This window comes from Gigantopelta aegis, chromosome 9 (assembly GCF_016097555.1).
Source record: "Gigantopelta aegis isolate Gae_Host chromosome 9, Gae_host_genome, whole genome shotgun sequence".
NCBI lineage: Eukaryota > Metazoa > Mollusca > Gastropoda > Neomphalida > Peltospiridae > Gigantopelta > Gigantopelta aegis.
The window spans coordinates 28,770,921-28,786,885 of NC_054707.1; the positions used below are offsets into that span (position 1 = coordinate 28,770,921).

The window sequence follows — 15,965 nt, forward strand, 5'->3', positions numbered from 1 at the left end:
AATATTATTGTTCTCATGTGCTGAAAATAAGAAATATTTCAATATTTATAAGTAGTTTTTCATGGGTCGACTTATAAACGGGTCAATAAAAAAATACGTTTTCAGGACTTGAAATTAGGGACTCGACTTATAGCCGAGATCGACTTACAGGCGAAGATATACGGTACATAATGTATGTTCGCAATGGTGTATGTTGTTAGTGCCAACGAGAACCCATTCTATTGGCAATCGTCATTTGAAGTTGAGCAATTTAACATGGGTTTCAATGGCAGATGACATCTGTGTAGTGAGACCAAAGAAGGAAACTTCAATCACGTGACCGGAACAGGAAGCAGAGGACTCACTGGAAGATTTAAGCCATCCTACTGGCTGTTGGGATGTTTGGACCAGACTACTAACATGGGGGAATATGCCACTGTGTAATAAGGTCAGGTTAAGTAGAAAAGAAAATATGGTAATTGTGACACTTGATAAAAAAAAGTAACAATACACCCATCACTGTCACAGACAAATAAATATGTATGAATTAGCAACAAAATGTTCTCTGCTTACAGTATAGTACACTAGAGGTAAAAGTTGATGAAATGACGGTTTGTGCAACACAAAATTGGAAAATAAACACACCTAATCTGTGGCATCTCTACAGGATCATAGAGCTCGTCAACATCCAGCTGCAGAAGGTTGGGCATTCCGTAAGATGAGTCTGGTTCCAGCTGAACTTCAAATACAGACGGCTTTTCCATGGTGGCAGCGGAGGCAGATTTCTTAAAGCTCTGTCCTGCCTGGTGAATATTTGGTCTAGAAGCAAAATGAATGAATTATGCAGGCAATCACATTCTCTAGTGAACAACCAAATATGCTTTTAAAAAGATTTTTTTAAATTACATTTTCAGATAACATATCTAATACTGTATCACAAACTAAAACACGTCCTTCAAGCCATGCAATCTTAACTGTCCGACTACTTGATTAATTTTTGACAAAAAACATGTTTATAATTTTTACTCACATATTTATAAATAAACATTCCCAGTCTGGAGCTCTCTGTGCTAGTCCAGGGCCAGTTGTAATCCCTTGGGAATTTAATGAAGAAAGTTGGCAAAAAATATCATTTTAAAGTTTATTACAGTAGCATTCTGAAAGTTTTGGTGCCATTTTTTCCCCAAATATTTCCAAGGTCATATCTCAAGGTCAAAGTCATAGCACCAAAAATGCTGTATTTTGTGTATATTTTCATATATTTACACTGTTTTACCATATTTTGAGGAATTGTAGTTGTGACTGGTGTATATATTGTCTTTTAAATAAAGACTTTAACAATAGTATTACAAATTACAAAGGTGACAGTTAATTTTATTCAGTTTCAAGGTCAAGTTAGTCTGTCCTGAAATACGCTATATTTTGCATGTTTGGTTATATGCACACATCTAGGTTTGCTAGTAAATGATCATAAGAGGAACATATCCAAATATTAGTAATTTTATTACAGAAATAGCTTGTAGCACTGTATTTGTGAGGACTAGAATCCTGAATTTAGACAGTGTAATTTTGATTTTAGGAATATACACCACAGCACTACTTATTTGAATTCAATTGTACATGTCTAAACATGATAACTGTCTTTTAAGCATAAACATGATAACTGTCTTTTAAGCAGACACAAAACAAACTGTATTAATTTATAACATTTTAAAAGTTTGATAATAATAAAGTATCACTTCATCCCTACTACCATTTTTTTCCACAGACACCATAATGTAAATGCAGGCAACAGTGCTGACAGAAACTTTAAGAACAGTGCATCTATGTTCACTCAGCTAAATGTTTTAAACTCTTGTTGAAGTCAAATATAATCTTACCCCTACTTATGAAGTAGTGCAGGTAATAATACTAATTCGGGATGACGGTCCTATGGACTGACCCCACTTTATGTAGTACTGATAATGGTATCAAAATACTATTTTTTCAGTTATATTTAAGTTGACAGAGAAAGACATCCGAAGATGTTTTACCACTAAGATATGTTACCAAAACATTACTATTTTAGTTCTTACTCGATTACACATGTATGTTTTTCTGTAACCTAACTAGCGTGCCGTGTGCACAAATTACATATTCAAACGAGGTCGGGTCAATCTGGATATAGGCCAGTGGTAGTGAACCAAAACCAAGCACTGTTCTGTCGATCGTTTAAAGTTTCGACATTATTTTAGAACTTAAAAAAATATATATTTGCCTAGAATTATATATTCAGAGCCGGTTTAAGGATCAGCGGGGCCTGTAGCACAAATAATAGCTGAGCCTAATTTCTAAGATATATATTTTGCAACCCCCTCGGGGAGAGGGGGAAAATGTACACAATGCCTCACCGTGGGACCCCCTGAACCGCAGGGTCTGTAGCACATGCTACATGTGTTACAATAATAAACCGGTGAGAAGAAAAGTAAAATGCTATTTTTGTGTGCAATTTAGAAATAAATAACGTGTAGTAAATTCCGTAGCATGAAAAAAGGTGTTCCCCGTGGGACGGACTATAAATGTGAAATGTTTCTGTACAAATTAACGAATATGCTCTAAGTTTTACGAAATTAAGTTTTCTGGCGAAAGCGTTGTGTAAATTGGCTATGCTTTTGAATCGTAATAAGTATTATTGAAAAATATCGAAATTGAAGGTACTAGAAATCTTATTATATAATCAACATTCTAAAATTGTATTAGTACATGTTTATTTTTATATTTCAAGTTAAATTTCACTATGTAAAGTGACATGGGTAAACAGTCACATGCTTTGTTGCAAGCTTACAGCAATTAAGTGTAACTTCCGAGAATTAACGGTTCTGAAAATATTTAGGCATACAGTGCACTCCATGAAAGTTCGCATACCAAAACACTATGCGTATATTATCAATATTGAATCTTAAAACTACTAAAAATATTTATTATGGTGCTTGAACCAGAAATACAACTTTTGAAGGTTATTTTTTTAAAATTGCAAATTCCGTTTCAGTTACTAAATTCCGCGATTCCGTCCATTTTTCCGTGATCGCGGAAAATCATCTCCTCTACACATACCTATAGATATTAAGTGTACAGTATTTGAAGAAAATTGGGTGTGTCTATAGTCAACATTATAATCTTAATAGTGTTTATATTCTTTAAGTTATTATGTTGCTTCAAGCTTAAATGAAGGATGGAGAAATGTTTTATTTCTTCTTCTTCTGCATTCAGTTTCTTTATGCTCCATGAATTCAAACCTTGAGTTTTGCCGCCTCCATGAACTCCACAGTCAGCAGCAGGTCATCTCGTCCACCCCAAAGTTTTTCTCCGATTGTTCTGAGTTGTGGTCAATCTAATTAAAATTAGCTCCACTATTACATGTGGATCTAATGACAGCCAGTTGGAGCTCATGTCCACCAATCAAAACCTTACTTGCAGAATCCTGCCAGTGATTTAAAACTAACAACACTGCATAGTCCCCAATGTCCAGGTAACATTTCGTCTGTAAATAATAATTTAAATATTGACCAATCACACTTCGCCTTTTATAACGTTATTTGGGAGCATACAAATTCTAAAAATATCGGGCGAGTCTATTTTAATCAGTCTTCAGTTTTACATTACAAATTATTTATTTTATAAAATAAAACATGTTTTAAGGCATTCGTAATTCACACGAAACATGTCGTATACCCTCAGGATAATTCGGAATGTTTTCAAATTATTTTTAAATCACTGGCAGGATTCTGCATGTAAGGTTTTGATTGGTGGACATGAGCTCCAACTGGCTGTCTTTAGATCCACATGTAATAGTGGAGCTAATTTTAATTAGACTGAGTTGTGGCCAGATGTTTTCTCCGATACTGTCATATGTTGGACATCTTTGCAGTACATGCTCTGAAGTTTGAGGTTCAGTATTACAGTGGCATTGAGGTGTTGTTACCACTTTGAGTTTGTAGAGATGTGCACCGAGTCTGCACTGCCCTGTCCTCAGTCTGAATATCATTGTTTGTTCTCGTCGGTTTAGGTGTATGATTGGGTCACTTGGATAAGTACTTCCTGTCCTTGTTTTCCAGGCTGTGTTGAACTTCCGTTTTATGAGATTCTTCATCTCTGGAAGTGACACTCTGTGACGGTGTTGCTGGCATTCAGATGCTTGTTTGGCTAGTTTGTCTGCAGTCTCGTTTCCTGTGATTCCACAGTGTGCTGGAATCCACTGAAGTGCAACATTGTTGGTTCTGGATATGATGCTGAGCTGGTGTTTGAAATTTCTTGTGGCATTATCTTGGAACTCATTTTGGACTAATTGTAGTACTGATTTGAAATGTTTTATTTAACAATGCACTCAACACATTTTGTTTACGATTATATGGTGTCGGATGTATAATTAAGGACCACATAAATAATAACAAAGGAAATATTCTGCCGCCACGCAGTGGACTACTCCATTTCATTTAGCAACAATGGATCTTTTATATGCATCATCCCACAGCCTTTGTTGTACCAGTTGTGGAGCACTGGCTGACATTTAATGCAAATGATGCATTTTATGGTATGAGGGTTGTTTTATTTAACTAACTGATCCAGATCCATGTTAAACATGTTTAAAGTTCCAAACACTAACAACAGAAGGAATGAAAGTGTTACACAGAACCCAGTAGTGGAAATCATTAGTTACTTTTTTGTTGTTGTTTTGCATAAAATGCAGATTTCCTTAATATAAAATTTTGTCAACTTAAGGATATGCTAAAATGACAATACAAACCATGGTCTTTATATAATTTTAAATTGCTTTCAGTCTTATATCTTATTTGAATTTTGTTAATGAAGATTCAAAACAGCATATGCTGGCCACGGAAGAGTAAATATGAACTTACTTCGTAGATCACTGCACATACCACTTGTACCACTGTAAATGTTAGGATAGAAATACATTAAAAATTATTAAGTCCACTCAATATGTACATGTTTTTCTTTGAATGATTCCTTATTAAAGCTCTAAAGCTATATTTAACTATTCTTGACCTTTGACCTTGCAATGTGACCGTGAAGTTGTCCGAAAAGAAATGTAAATATGTTTTGATAGAAGTAAATACAGATCTTGAAAGGGACGAGGAAATAGTTAAGTTTCAGTTAGTTTGAGCTTTCAAAATTAATATATGAGTTCAAATTTGAAACTGCATTACAGCTGGTTGCAGCATTGCAGCTGTTTAATTTCGCTTAATATTGTAAGAAGTGTGCGCTTCACTGCCTACCTCTAAACTCTGAAAACTATGCACCTAACACCATCCCATCCCACCACATCCCAGCTGTTGGCATCTTTGTGGTACATTCATTTTGCGTATATTGTGAAAGTAAGTAATTAAAACAAAAAAGATAACCCAGATGAATTTGAAATATATGCTTGGGCATAAAGGCTACATGTATTTATTGACAGAAAAAAACAAAACGAAAAAAGAAGGCATTTACATACATATATAAATAACAGAAAGTAACATTGACATATTTTATAGATGTCAAAACATAGCGGAACGTAACTAACAAATAAAACACCGAATACCGAATGACACTATAAGTACATTTGTTTTACACAAAATTATTTACGCTTCGCACCTCTACTTTCTTTCTCCAATCTGGCCACCCATCCCTATTTCTGGGCCCTATCCAAGACTGCTTGGATGACAAGAAAGCAGAACTTTTTAAAACCGATCTGGCAAACCCCATGTTACCAGGTCCTTCCCCAAATTGCTTGATCTGTGATGTATCAATTTTTAACATATCGAAATGACTGGTAATTGATAAACATATAAATCAGACTAAAACTTTTAGACCTTCATACAAAATTTTATGTCAAAATTACTTTATTTTATTTTAATATTATTAAATAGTCCGATCCTCTCTTCTTTCTCTTATTTATTTTTGGGCTGTCCTTCTAAAATGCTCCAAATTATATAAATATTCAGCAGAGCCATCAATTCCTTTTTATTTTTGGCTTGTTAACTTTTTATTTTATTTTTAAAATTTCACTAATTGATATATTTTCAACTCTAAGCTGATCTAAAAATAATAAAAATTACAAAAAACCCACGAAATAATACTTACCGATTAATATATGAACTTTATTTCATGTATTTATAAAACATTTAAGTGAATATATGGGAGTAAAAATTATAAACTTGTACCCACTCAACGTGGTTTTTGTTAAAAATTAATCCAATCCAATCCAATCCTATAAATACATAAAGTAATGTTCATATGTGAAAAGGTAAGTACTATTTTTATGGGCTTTCTCCTAATTTGGTTTAAAATTATGCAAAAAATCCACCAATTTGTGCTTATTTACATATAACTGGGGTTAGTTGTCCAGTATATACAACCAGTGTTCCCAATCACTGTGTTTCGCAGACCACAATTTTTGTTTTGGAAACAAACTACGATTCATATCCTAATATTTTGTGAATTTCATTGTTGGTAAAAGATCAAATCTATTTAATTTATCAAATTAGCTGTCATAATTACTTATAGATTCACTTTATAAAGTGTTTTACCACTGGGCAGATGCAGGTGTAAAATAACTTACTGAGACATCGTCCTCTGAGACAGGGGAGTAGTTTTTGGACGTTCATCCACAATAATCTTGGCACTAGGTTTATTCTTCGCTGATCGCTTTATTCTTTCATCTAGGAGACTTTGTTCCTTGTCATTCAACTGAAAAAGAAAAAACTAAATAAAACAAATATAAAACAAGATGAACTTGACAGAGCTATGTCAAATATACATGTAAGTATGTGATGTACAAATGTCTGCATGCTTACATTATTACAGATCATTAACATTCAGATATGTTTGTAAACAGTGTTATTTTAGTTCACATCAAAATGATATATCTGCATTGTGTAGAAAGTTAAGGTTTATTTTGATTAATGACACCACTAAAGCACATAAAATTATATTAATTAATCATATAGGTCGGATGTCAAACGTTTAGTAATTCTAACATGCAGTCTTAAATTTTTCTATTAGTAGCAAGGGACCTTTTATATTCTCTTTGCCATAGAAAGAACAGCAAATACGACAGCCTTTGATATACCAGTAATGAGGCACTGGTTGGGATGGGAAAACACCCAATGGGTCCACCAAGGTTCGATCCTATGACCTAATAACCTGAGGTGAATGGCATAATATTTTATAGGATTACATATTGTATCATGCTTCATTTTACACTTTTAAAGGGACATTCCTGTTTGCTGCAATGTTTTAAGATGTTATCGACTAATAAAATATTTCTACAATTAAACTTACACATTAAATATATTTTCTTGTTTAGAATATTAGTGGCTGTATATTAAACATGTTTCTGATCATCCTAATATTTGTACTAGGTTAATTTTCATTATATTTCCTAAAAAATTATTTTTTCGTACGTACGAAATTATTTGAAGAGAAAATCCAGTTTGGGCTTCTTACAAATATAAAGACGACCAGAAGCAAATTGAATATACAGACACTAATATTCTAAACAAGAAAATATATTTAATATGTAAGTTTAATCGTAGAAATATTGTATTAGTCGGAAACATTTTACAACGCAGAAAACTCGGGAATGTCTCTTTAAAATGTTAAATCAATCAACAATATAATCTGTGCAAGTTAAAAAGTGAGATTTTTTTCTCTCACAAATCACCCGATATAAAAGGCAAACATAAGAAGTAAAACTTTAAAAAAAACATTTGACACTGGAAAACTTTCCCACAATTCCTTGTTTACTTACAGTACCAATATACTTATAGGTACTTTCTCCTAGTATGAGGTATGCTGTGACAATAGTGTTGAGGGCTGCATTTCTGACAGAATTGTCACGGTCGCCAATTTGTTGAGCTATTATCTTCAGTGCTTGTGCAGGCGAAGGTTGACATATTGTAATACCATACAATTCTATCAGAAAGCCCAGTTCATCAAGACATTCTGCAAGAACAAATCATAACATATATCAAGAATGAAAATATTATTAAGAAATAGGGGTTCTAGAAAGTTTTTTTTCAATTCACTTGCCATGGGGCAATTCACTGGGCATGGTTAAAAATTCACTTGTTGATAAAACCAAAAAACAGTAAATGAAAATAATTAACTTTTTAATGTACATTTTGCATACTGAGTTCATGTTTAATCAGTTTGTCAGTTTATACAATAGATAGGCTAATTATGCATACTTTATGGTTTGTTTAGAAAAACATGCAAAATATTTTCAACAGTTTAGAATAAAGTTACAATTAACAGCATTACCGTAATAACAGTGAATACTTTGTCACTTATAAATAAGTATCTATTTATTTACTTATGAATGAGCTCTCCTACCCTCCCCCCCCCCCCCCCCCCCCAAAACCCCCAAAACAAACAACTACCACCTTTATTAGCAAAATTCTCGATCCCCGAGACCAATTTTTTTTTTTTTGCCGGTCCCACTTTAGACATTCTTGTCAGTCCGACGTACCCATCTGTTTCTATTATTCGGAACAAATTCCTATCCGTTTATTGGCGCAGTGTTTCTGCACATATAACTTTTGTCTACATTAATCAGCTGATATGCATTTTAATTCTCAAAAGACTTGAACCGGTCCCAAATATAACAAACATTTGTCACTTGCATTCCCCTCGGTTGTTTTGTTTTTCCAACAATTGTCGGCGATAGAAATGGTAAATATACTATTTGTGCCGTTTTTCAAGTGGACCTGCTCAGACATCAGTATCTTGTACAAGATTAATTAAAAATAACTACTACTACCAGGGTTGAAATTAGCAGTCGCCCTGTCGACTGTGGCGACCTTTATTGGTTAAAGGCGACTAAGAATTTTACAAAGGTAGTCCATTGGGCAACCATCAAATTTAGCATCTGGCCAGTATGGCAACAGTTAACCAAAAAACCTGCACTGAAACTGAATCGAATGTGACAAAACACACCGCATCTGCACTAGTGCAAACTACAGATCTGGCAGCAGAAGACATAGAACAGTCTCTATATTTTATTGGCCGCAGTACAGCGAACCATACCAATACGTACAGGGTGGGTTATCAGTCTTCAATTTTACATTAAAAATTATTTATTTATTTATATAAAAAAAAAACCTAAATCAGTCTTCAGTTTTACATTACAAATTATTTATTTTATAAAATAAAACATGTTTTAAGGCATTCGTAATTCACATGAAACATATCGTATACCCTCAGGATAATTCGGAATGTTTTCAAATTATTTTTAAATCACTGGCAGGATTCTGCAAGTAAGGTTTTGATTGGTCGACATGAGCTCCAACTGGCTGGTGTTAGATCCACATGTAATAGTGGAGCTAATTTTAATTAGATTGGGATTATTCCAAAAGTCAGTGAACTGATTGTCTTTGTCGGTATCATTTTAAGTTTAAATGATTTCCATGCAATAAGAACAGATCTTACATGATGACATAACCGTCTAAATGTTACTGTAATAAACAATAAGTATGTTTTTATGCTTTGCAATATGATAACAAAGTGCATCATTTTTTAAATTGGTACAATGTTGTTTTTTGGGGGGAGGGGTTTACAAATTTATTTTTATTTTCATATTTATTTTATTAATAGCCTACTACTGTAACATTCATAATATCTCTAGTGCCTCGTATATAGGACAGCCACTCCCAAGGAAATTCTTTACTGGCGATTTCATCCCTTTTGCATCACCACAAAGAGGACAGCCACTCCCAGTCTAGTTTACTGAAGCACACGCAGGTCTACCTTTAGTCTCTTTGTACTGCATTACTTCTGAGACAATGCAAGTCAAGGTGCAAACCTTGACTGATCTAGCATTTTGTCTTCACACCTGTATTATAAATGAGATTTAATCTGTATAATTTAATGGTAATTTGTAAACAAAAAAAACACTTTTTTTTTCTTTTTTTTTATACTGGATTTCTTTTTCAAAAAATGTTACTTGAGTTGGTATGGGTTTAAAACTTAATAAATTGTTTTTATATGAATTTTAACTTTATTCATTATGAAGTTGCAAGACAATTCGTCGGTTTCAGACATCTGTGATTTTAAAGTTTGCCATAAGGATATACCACCAGTCATTGACATCGGTCCTACAGTTGTATCAATCCACTGCCACATTTGTCAAAGCCGCCAACTTGGTCACAAGATTAACAGTTGGTAACAATAACACCATTCTTGGTGAGGAAGCTATCAAGGTATTACACTCCAATTAAAAATAAGGACCCAGATTTTGCAACTGCATGGTTACAATCATTGTTCTGTCTCAATGAAAGTGTCATTGCAATCAACACTAGTGTGTACTGAGACCTATTGGATTGTGTCCCCGATTCCGACAGTGTTGGCAAGAGGACAAATGTGAAATAAAAACTGCTGTGAAATAGCATCATTTTTATTTGTTTTAAATCTATAAATGTGTTTATTGTTGAATGTTTAATATATATGTATCCAATAATCATAAAGGACTTAAACAATCAAAATTTGGTACACTTAACATACATGTAGTTATTTTTAAACACTGCCACAATATTTTTCTAGACTTTCCTGATTTTGTTTTTAACAAAAAACTGACATGATAGTATTTTTCCGACATAATGGCCTGTCCAGTACTTTAATCTTTGTAAAAGATTCATGTTAAAAGTGAACATTAACGATTGTGGCAGTCCAAATTAGATAATGCTTGCACTGCTAGCAATCAGTGTCTCTAATGCTAGCATTAAGAAATGTATGGCAGTTATTAGCAAATATTTTTCATTTCGGTAAAATATGCTACAGTAAAGAACCAACTTTAATGTTTTATTAAATATCTTCTTACACAAATTCACTCCACCTACTATAATCGTTTGCCCACCAGGTAAATACCCTTAATGTTGACTCTCATGGTACATCTGACATTAGAAACGCCCAAACCTGCCATACCTGCTCTTTGTTTGGAATTCTTCGACTTCAAACCATCAATAAAAAAACAGAACATTTTACTGGCTGGAAAACTTTTGTAAATTAGCTTGAAGATCTTACGAACTTCCCGTCTGACAGTGTCCTTCGAGTCACCAACCTGAAAATAAAGACAATAAATGAAATTTTTTTTAACTGTATGTACCATGTTCAATATGTCAAATGATGGATGATAATAAGCAAAACTTACTGCCAGAAAGACGCACCATTTCATTTCCAACAAAGACTATTTCAATTTTATATCAATTCAAAAACTAAAATTATAGAATATGGCTCACATGTTGTGCTAAATAATAAAAATATAAACCAATCCACATAAATGCTATATTTTCTTGGTTGTTTTTTTAAGTGAATAGGAAGTATTCAATAGTGAAACACCAGACTCCAATAACATTTTGTAATACTTTCCATAACCCAAAGTCATTTCATTTTATTTATTAACAAACACAGAGATGCACAATTTAAGGAAAATGGATTTTTGTTTTGTTTTGTTTAAATGAAGCTATTTTTTTGCTGAGCAAACTAAATAGCCCCCTTGAAGACTTCTTTAACATTCCAACCGAAATGGAACAATTTAGTTTTTTGGGGCTTCCAAGTAGTTTCGCTAAACAACTTACATGTTTATAGGATATATAATAATTAAAATTTAAAAAAACAAAATGACTAGCCTTCAGAATGAGGTATGGAAGAAATGATGATGCTTCTATATCATGCATGTGATAATCTTCCTCAGCAACTGTACTGAACAGTAGCTGCAAAAACTCTAGGGCTTTGTTCAGCATGCTTGGGTTCGTATCATAGAACCGAATTGTCAGCCATTTCAAAATGACATCCATATTTTCTATAACTTGATTGCTGTTAGTCTCAAGACACTGAAAAACAGATCAAAAGAATAAAAACAAATTAGTAAGTAGAATGTTAGTTGAAAATAAAAACCCCCAAATCAATCACTATTCAATGCTTATTGTTAATCTGCAAGTTTTACCAGTACAAATGTTTTCTTACACACCTGTTGGTGAGAACACCATGTGTTATTTTTGGTTACACATGGTTGTTAACGTGTATTAACAATTTCAAGACATATGACTGGTTGCTCAAAGGTCACCAATGCCATACATCCAATCAAAAACTACACAATGGAAATCGATTAGACTGTGACGTATAGTAACAGTTAACCTGACATTCATGTGTCTGTGACATGAAAGTCAGCTGCAAGTGCAATGGCTGTAAATAACCTTTAGTTGAAAAAAATGTAAAAATTTACGTAAAACTTGGTTTTTGAGGATATGTAAGAAATAGAATAATACATTCATGTCCGTTAGATACCATTTATCTCACAACTCATTGCTTAAAAACATATCAAACTCGCTTTTGCTCATCAGATACATTTTAAAACAACTCGTTGTGAGATAAATGGTATCTAACGGCCGCTCATGTAGTATTCTCTATTTACCCTATGCTGTTTTTATAACTGAAAATGTCAAACAAAAAGTTACTTTTTCCCGTATATGAAGACAGACACATTCTTAGAAATAGATGGACATGCAAGGGTCAAGGTAGACCAACATAACAGGGAATAGTCCCTTGTTTCTCGAAGTAAGTTTGGGAGAAGTGGTCAAGATCGTCAATGAAACAAGTTTTAAAGAATTATTACAGTATTATGTACCACATGACATACCGTATATCTTCGCCTATAAGTCGAATTTTTTCCACCCAAAAATTATTTTATAACTTGGGGGGGTCGACTTAGGGTAAAACAAATTCACCAAAAAATATTACTGTTTTGGGGATTATTTTACAAGTTTAATTGTTGAAGTATGCCCTGTACTTATACTCAGATATGTTAATTTGACACATTTATTTTTTATAACCTTTTTCGGGGGGCATTAGAACGGTTTTGGTTATGCGAAAAGGCGTGCGATCTCACTCACATGCTAAGACAACAGTCCACTTAGTTAAATTAACAGTCATCACTAATAGCAAAAATGTAAACAATACTAACTACCCGTTGCCTGAGTTTATTTTGAAATCTGGTCACTGGCATTAATGGTTGTTCAAACAATGTTTTGTCGGTGATTAACTTCATGAATACTAGTATTACTGAGCTTTCCCTTAAAATAGACTGATCTCTGCAGTTCACTAGAGCAATAGGGACACACATCATTTGGTACAAAAACCAGTGTACTTTCCAGAGTTATCCTCCTTACATGTATTAATATGGCGGCAAAACGTGATACTTTCAGTTTTATCGTAGTGATCGATTGTCAGTATTTATAAATAAAGTTGTTGTCTGTGCAAAAAACCATCTGTACAGTGCCATACAGTAACAGTCAAACAGCTTTCACTCTCTACTAAGGGAATATTTCATTTTGATGCTATGTAATAATGATAGTTTGATTGGAATAGTCTGAGTATATTGCGATGTAGCCTACAAAACGTGAACACGGAATTTTGTAAAATATTATCTTTTTGATTCAAATATTGTACATTATTGTTCTCATGTGCTGAAAATAAGAAATATTTCAATATTTATAAGTTGTTTTTCATGGGTCGACTTATAAATGGGTCAATAATAAAAAAAAAGTTTTCAGGGCTTGAAATTAGGGACTCGACTTATAGACGAGATCGACTTACAGGCGAAGATATACGGTATGTACATTTTACAAATTCATTTAATGATTATAATTACAGTCAAATCCACTTAATTGCATAGCCCCGGTGCGTGTCAAATTTATGCCAATAACTGGTATAATTGATTATTCAATAGAGCCACTTCCAGATTATAACCAACAGTAAACTTTACAAATGCCTTGTGGACAGTCTATCTTACTCTTAACTGCAGAACATTGTCTGAATGCCGATACATGTATACATTTCATTTGTCTATACATGTATTTTAAAATAATAAATAAAATAACAGTATAAATGTTGTAAGATCAAATATTTATAATTTTGCATTGTTACAAATCTGCGGTTGTATTTACTGATGCTATGTCTAGCTACTGATATTCACGTTGCAATTAGTTGCACACAGCTTTTCCACAGTTCACACCTACTGTTCTGAGGGGTGTTGAGTAGTGAAACCGTGTTACTTGGCAGAGTGCCATTTCCACGTGCAGGCAAAATAAACATAGCTTAAATTAGCAACTGTTAATTGTCAACCGATTTCAGCTACATTGTACTAATGTTACAGTATATTTTGTTAGAGATGCTATTGTGCATTGAACAAAATATAAGAAGTGTAGTGTTTATTTTGCTTATTTCATTAATTAATTAGAAAATTATAAATATTTAATAATAATTAAATTTTCTTTGTGTCTATACACTTTACGGCAATCTGATTGGTCCAGAGGTGCTTCCTTTTTTTCGTTCATATCTCCATTCAAGCCACGCCTACTACTACACACCCCCTCCCCCCCCCAACTCGCACTACTTTTGTGCTACAAGCCGGATTATTCAGGTAACCATATTTAGATATTTTGAAGAAAATACACGTGAAAGCAACAAAAGCAATATTAAAAAAAATATGTATACGATAAATTGATGGAAAATGCTATATCAGAGTAGAAATGTAGATCTATAAGCATTGATTTAAAAAAACCAACAAAAAACCCAACTTCTTCGCTAATCACAACATGAGACTCGGTCAGTGGCCAAAGAAATCATGTAGGAAACTTCACGGCTGTAACTTACTTGTAACTGATGTTCTACAGCTGTTGGCGAAAATTAAACGGTTCCACCGACAACATAAATGTTAGACACGTTTCCTTCATTCACTTTCATAAAGTATAAACTAAACACTAATAGGACAATTCCTTCCAATATAACGAAATGCACAGCAGCTAGATGAAGTGGCGTCACTTAACAAAATGACGTCATTTACCAAAAATCACCTGATTCAAATAATAGTTAATGAACGTTTGCATTCTTACGCGACATAAGTATCAATGAAGTTTACACAAACAATACTACAGGCATATTTGAAGCTAAACAAAATAAATTCAGTTATGTATTGTTAAAGTATGCATATAAATTTAATTATAAGATTTGACTGCAATAATTTTTTGGTTCATGCAAGTATGAACCGAAAAAACGATGTGCACACTTTTGTATGACCTTCTACATGGAGTCATACAGTGTGCACATTGTTTTTTCGGTTCATACTTGCATGAACCAAAAAATAATTGCAGTCAATTCTTAAAGGAATAAAATTATTAACACATGTAAGCCAGGCCTGTGCCTGTCCCTCTTCCCCCCTGTAGGAACCGGGGGAGAAGCCTGTGCCCGCCCTCCCCTTCCCCCAAAAATGTATGAGGGTTTTTTCCTATTCCATATACAGATTAAAATCTGGCTTATCCCCCCACTCCAAACTAGACTGTGCCTTTCCCACTTCAGATGTCTTATTCTAGAAACAAAGACCCAATATGAATGTTGTAAAAATTATTTATTTGGCTTGGAGTTAAAAATATTTTGTTCTGCTAAGTTCACAAAGGGTCAAACCTCTTATAAGAAAAATACAAACATTCAACTCAAATGTAATAACATGAAATCAAAGTCGTCCCCCGCCCCCCCCCCACCCCCCCCCCCCCTCAATGCAGTGTAACAGATTAAAACATTGTAACACTTGTCAATTTCACTCTGGCTGGCAGTTTCTTTGATGTAGTCTTCCCAAGTGAAAAACAAAAATGATGTTTATTTTTTTCATGGGGCAAGCCAGTTGCTATCACATAGATTGACTGTAAACTGTTGAGTGGCTACAATCTAATTAAAATTAGCTACACTATTACATGTGGATCTAACAGCAGCCCGTTGTAGCTCATGTCCAGTTGACCTTTCATTCGACCAATCAAAACCTTATTTGCAAAATCATACCAGTGATTTGAAAAGAATTTGAAAACATTAAGGATTATGCCGAGGGTATACGAAATGATTCTGGTGAATTACAAAGTATACCGGAAACTAATTTCAATATAAAATTCGTTTCAAGACGG

General features: G+C 33.6%; 1 protein-coding gene across 2 annotated transcripts in view; it reads right to left on the reverse strand.

Annotated features, from left to right (window-relative positions):
- Window positions 1-15,965, reverse strand: part of LOC121381864 (cytoskeleton-associated protein 5-like) — a 200,247-nt gene that overhangs the window by 50,466 nt on the left and 133,816 nt on the right. For both annotated transcript variants that reach the window (XM_041511240.1, XM_041511241.1), the window contains exons 30-34: window positions 11,643-11,846; window positions 10,939-11,074; window positions 7,769-7,962; window positions 6,578-6,705; window positions 625-798 (exon numbers count right to left, since the gene is read on the reverse strand). In XM_041511240.1, the coding sequence (XP_041367174.1) occupies window positions 625-798; window positions 6,578-6,705; window positions 7,769-7,962; window positions 10,939-11,074; window positions 11,643-11,846 (836 nt within the window). The remainder of the gene's footprint in view (window positions 1-624; window positions 799-6,577; window positions 6,706-7,768; window positions 7,963-10,938; window positions 11,075-11,642; window positions 11,847-15,965) is intronic.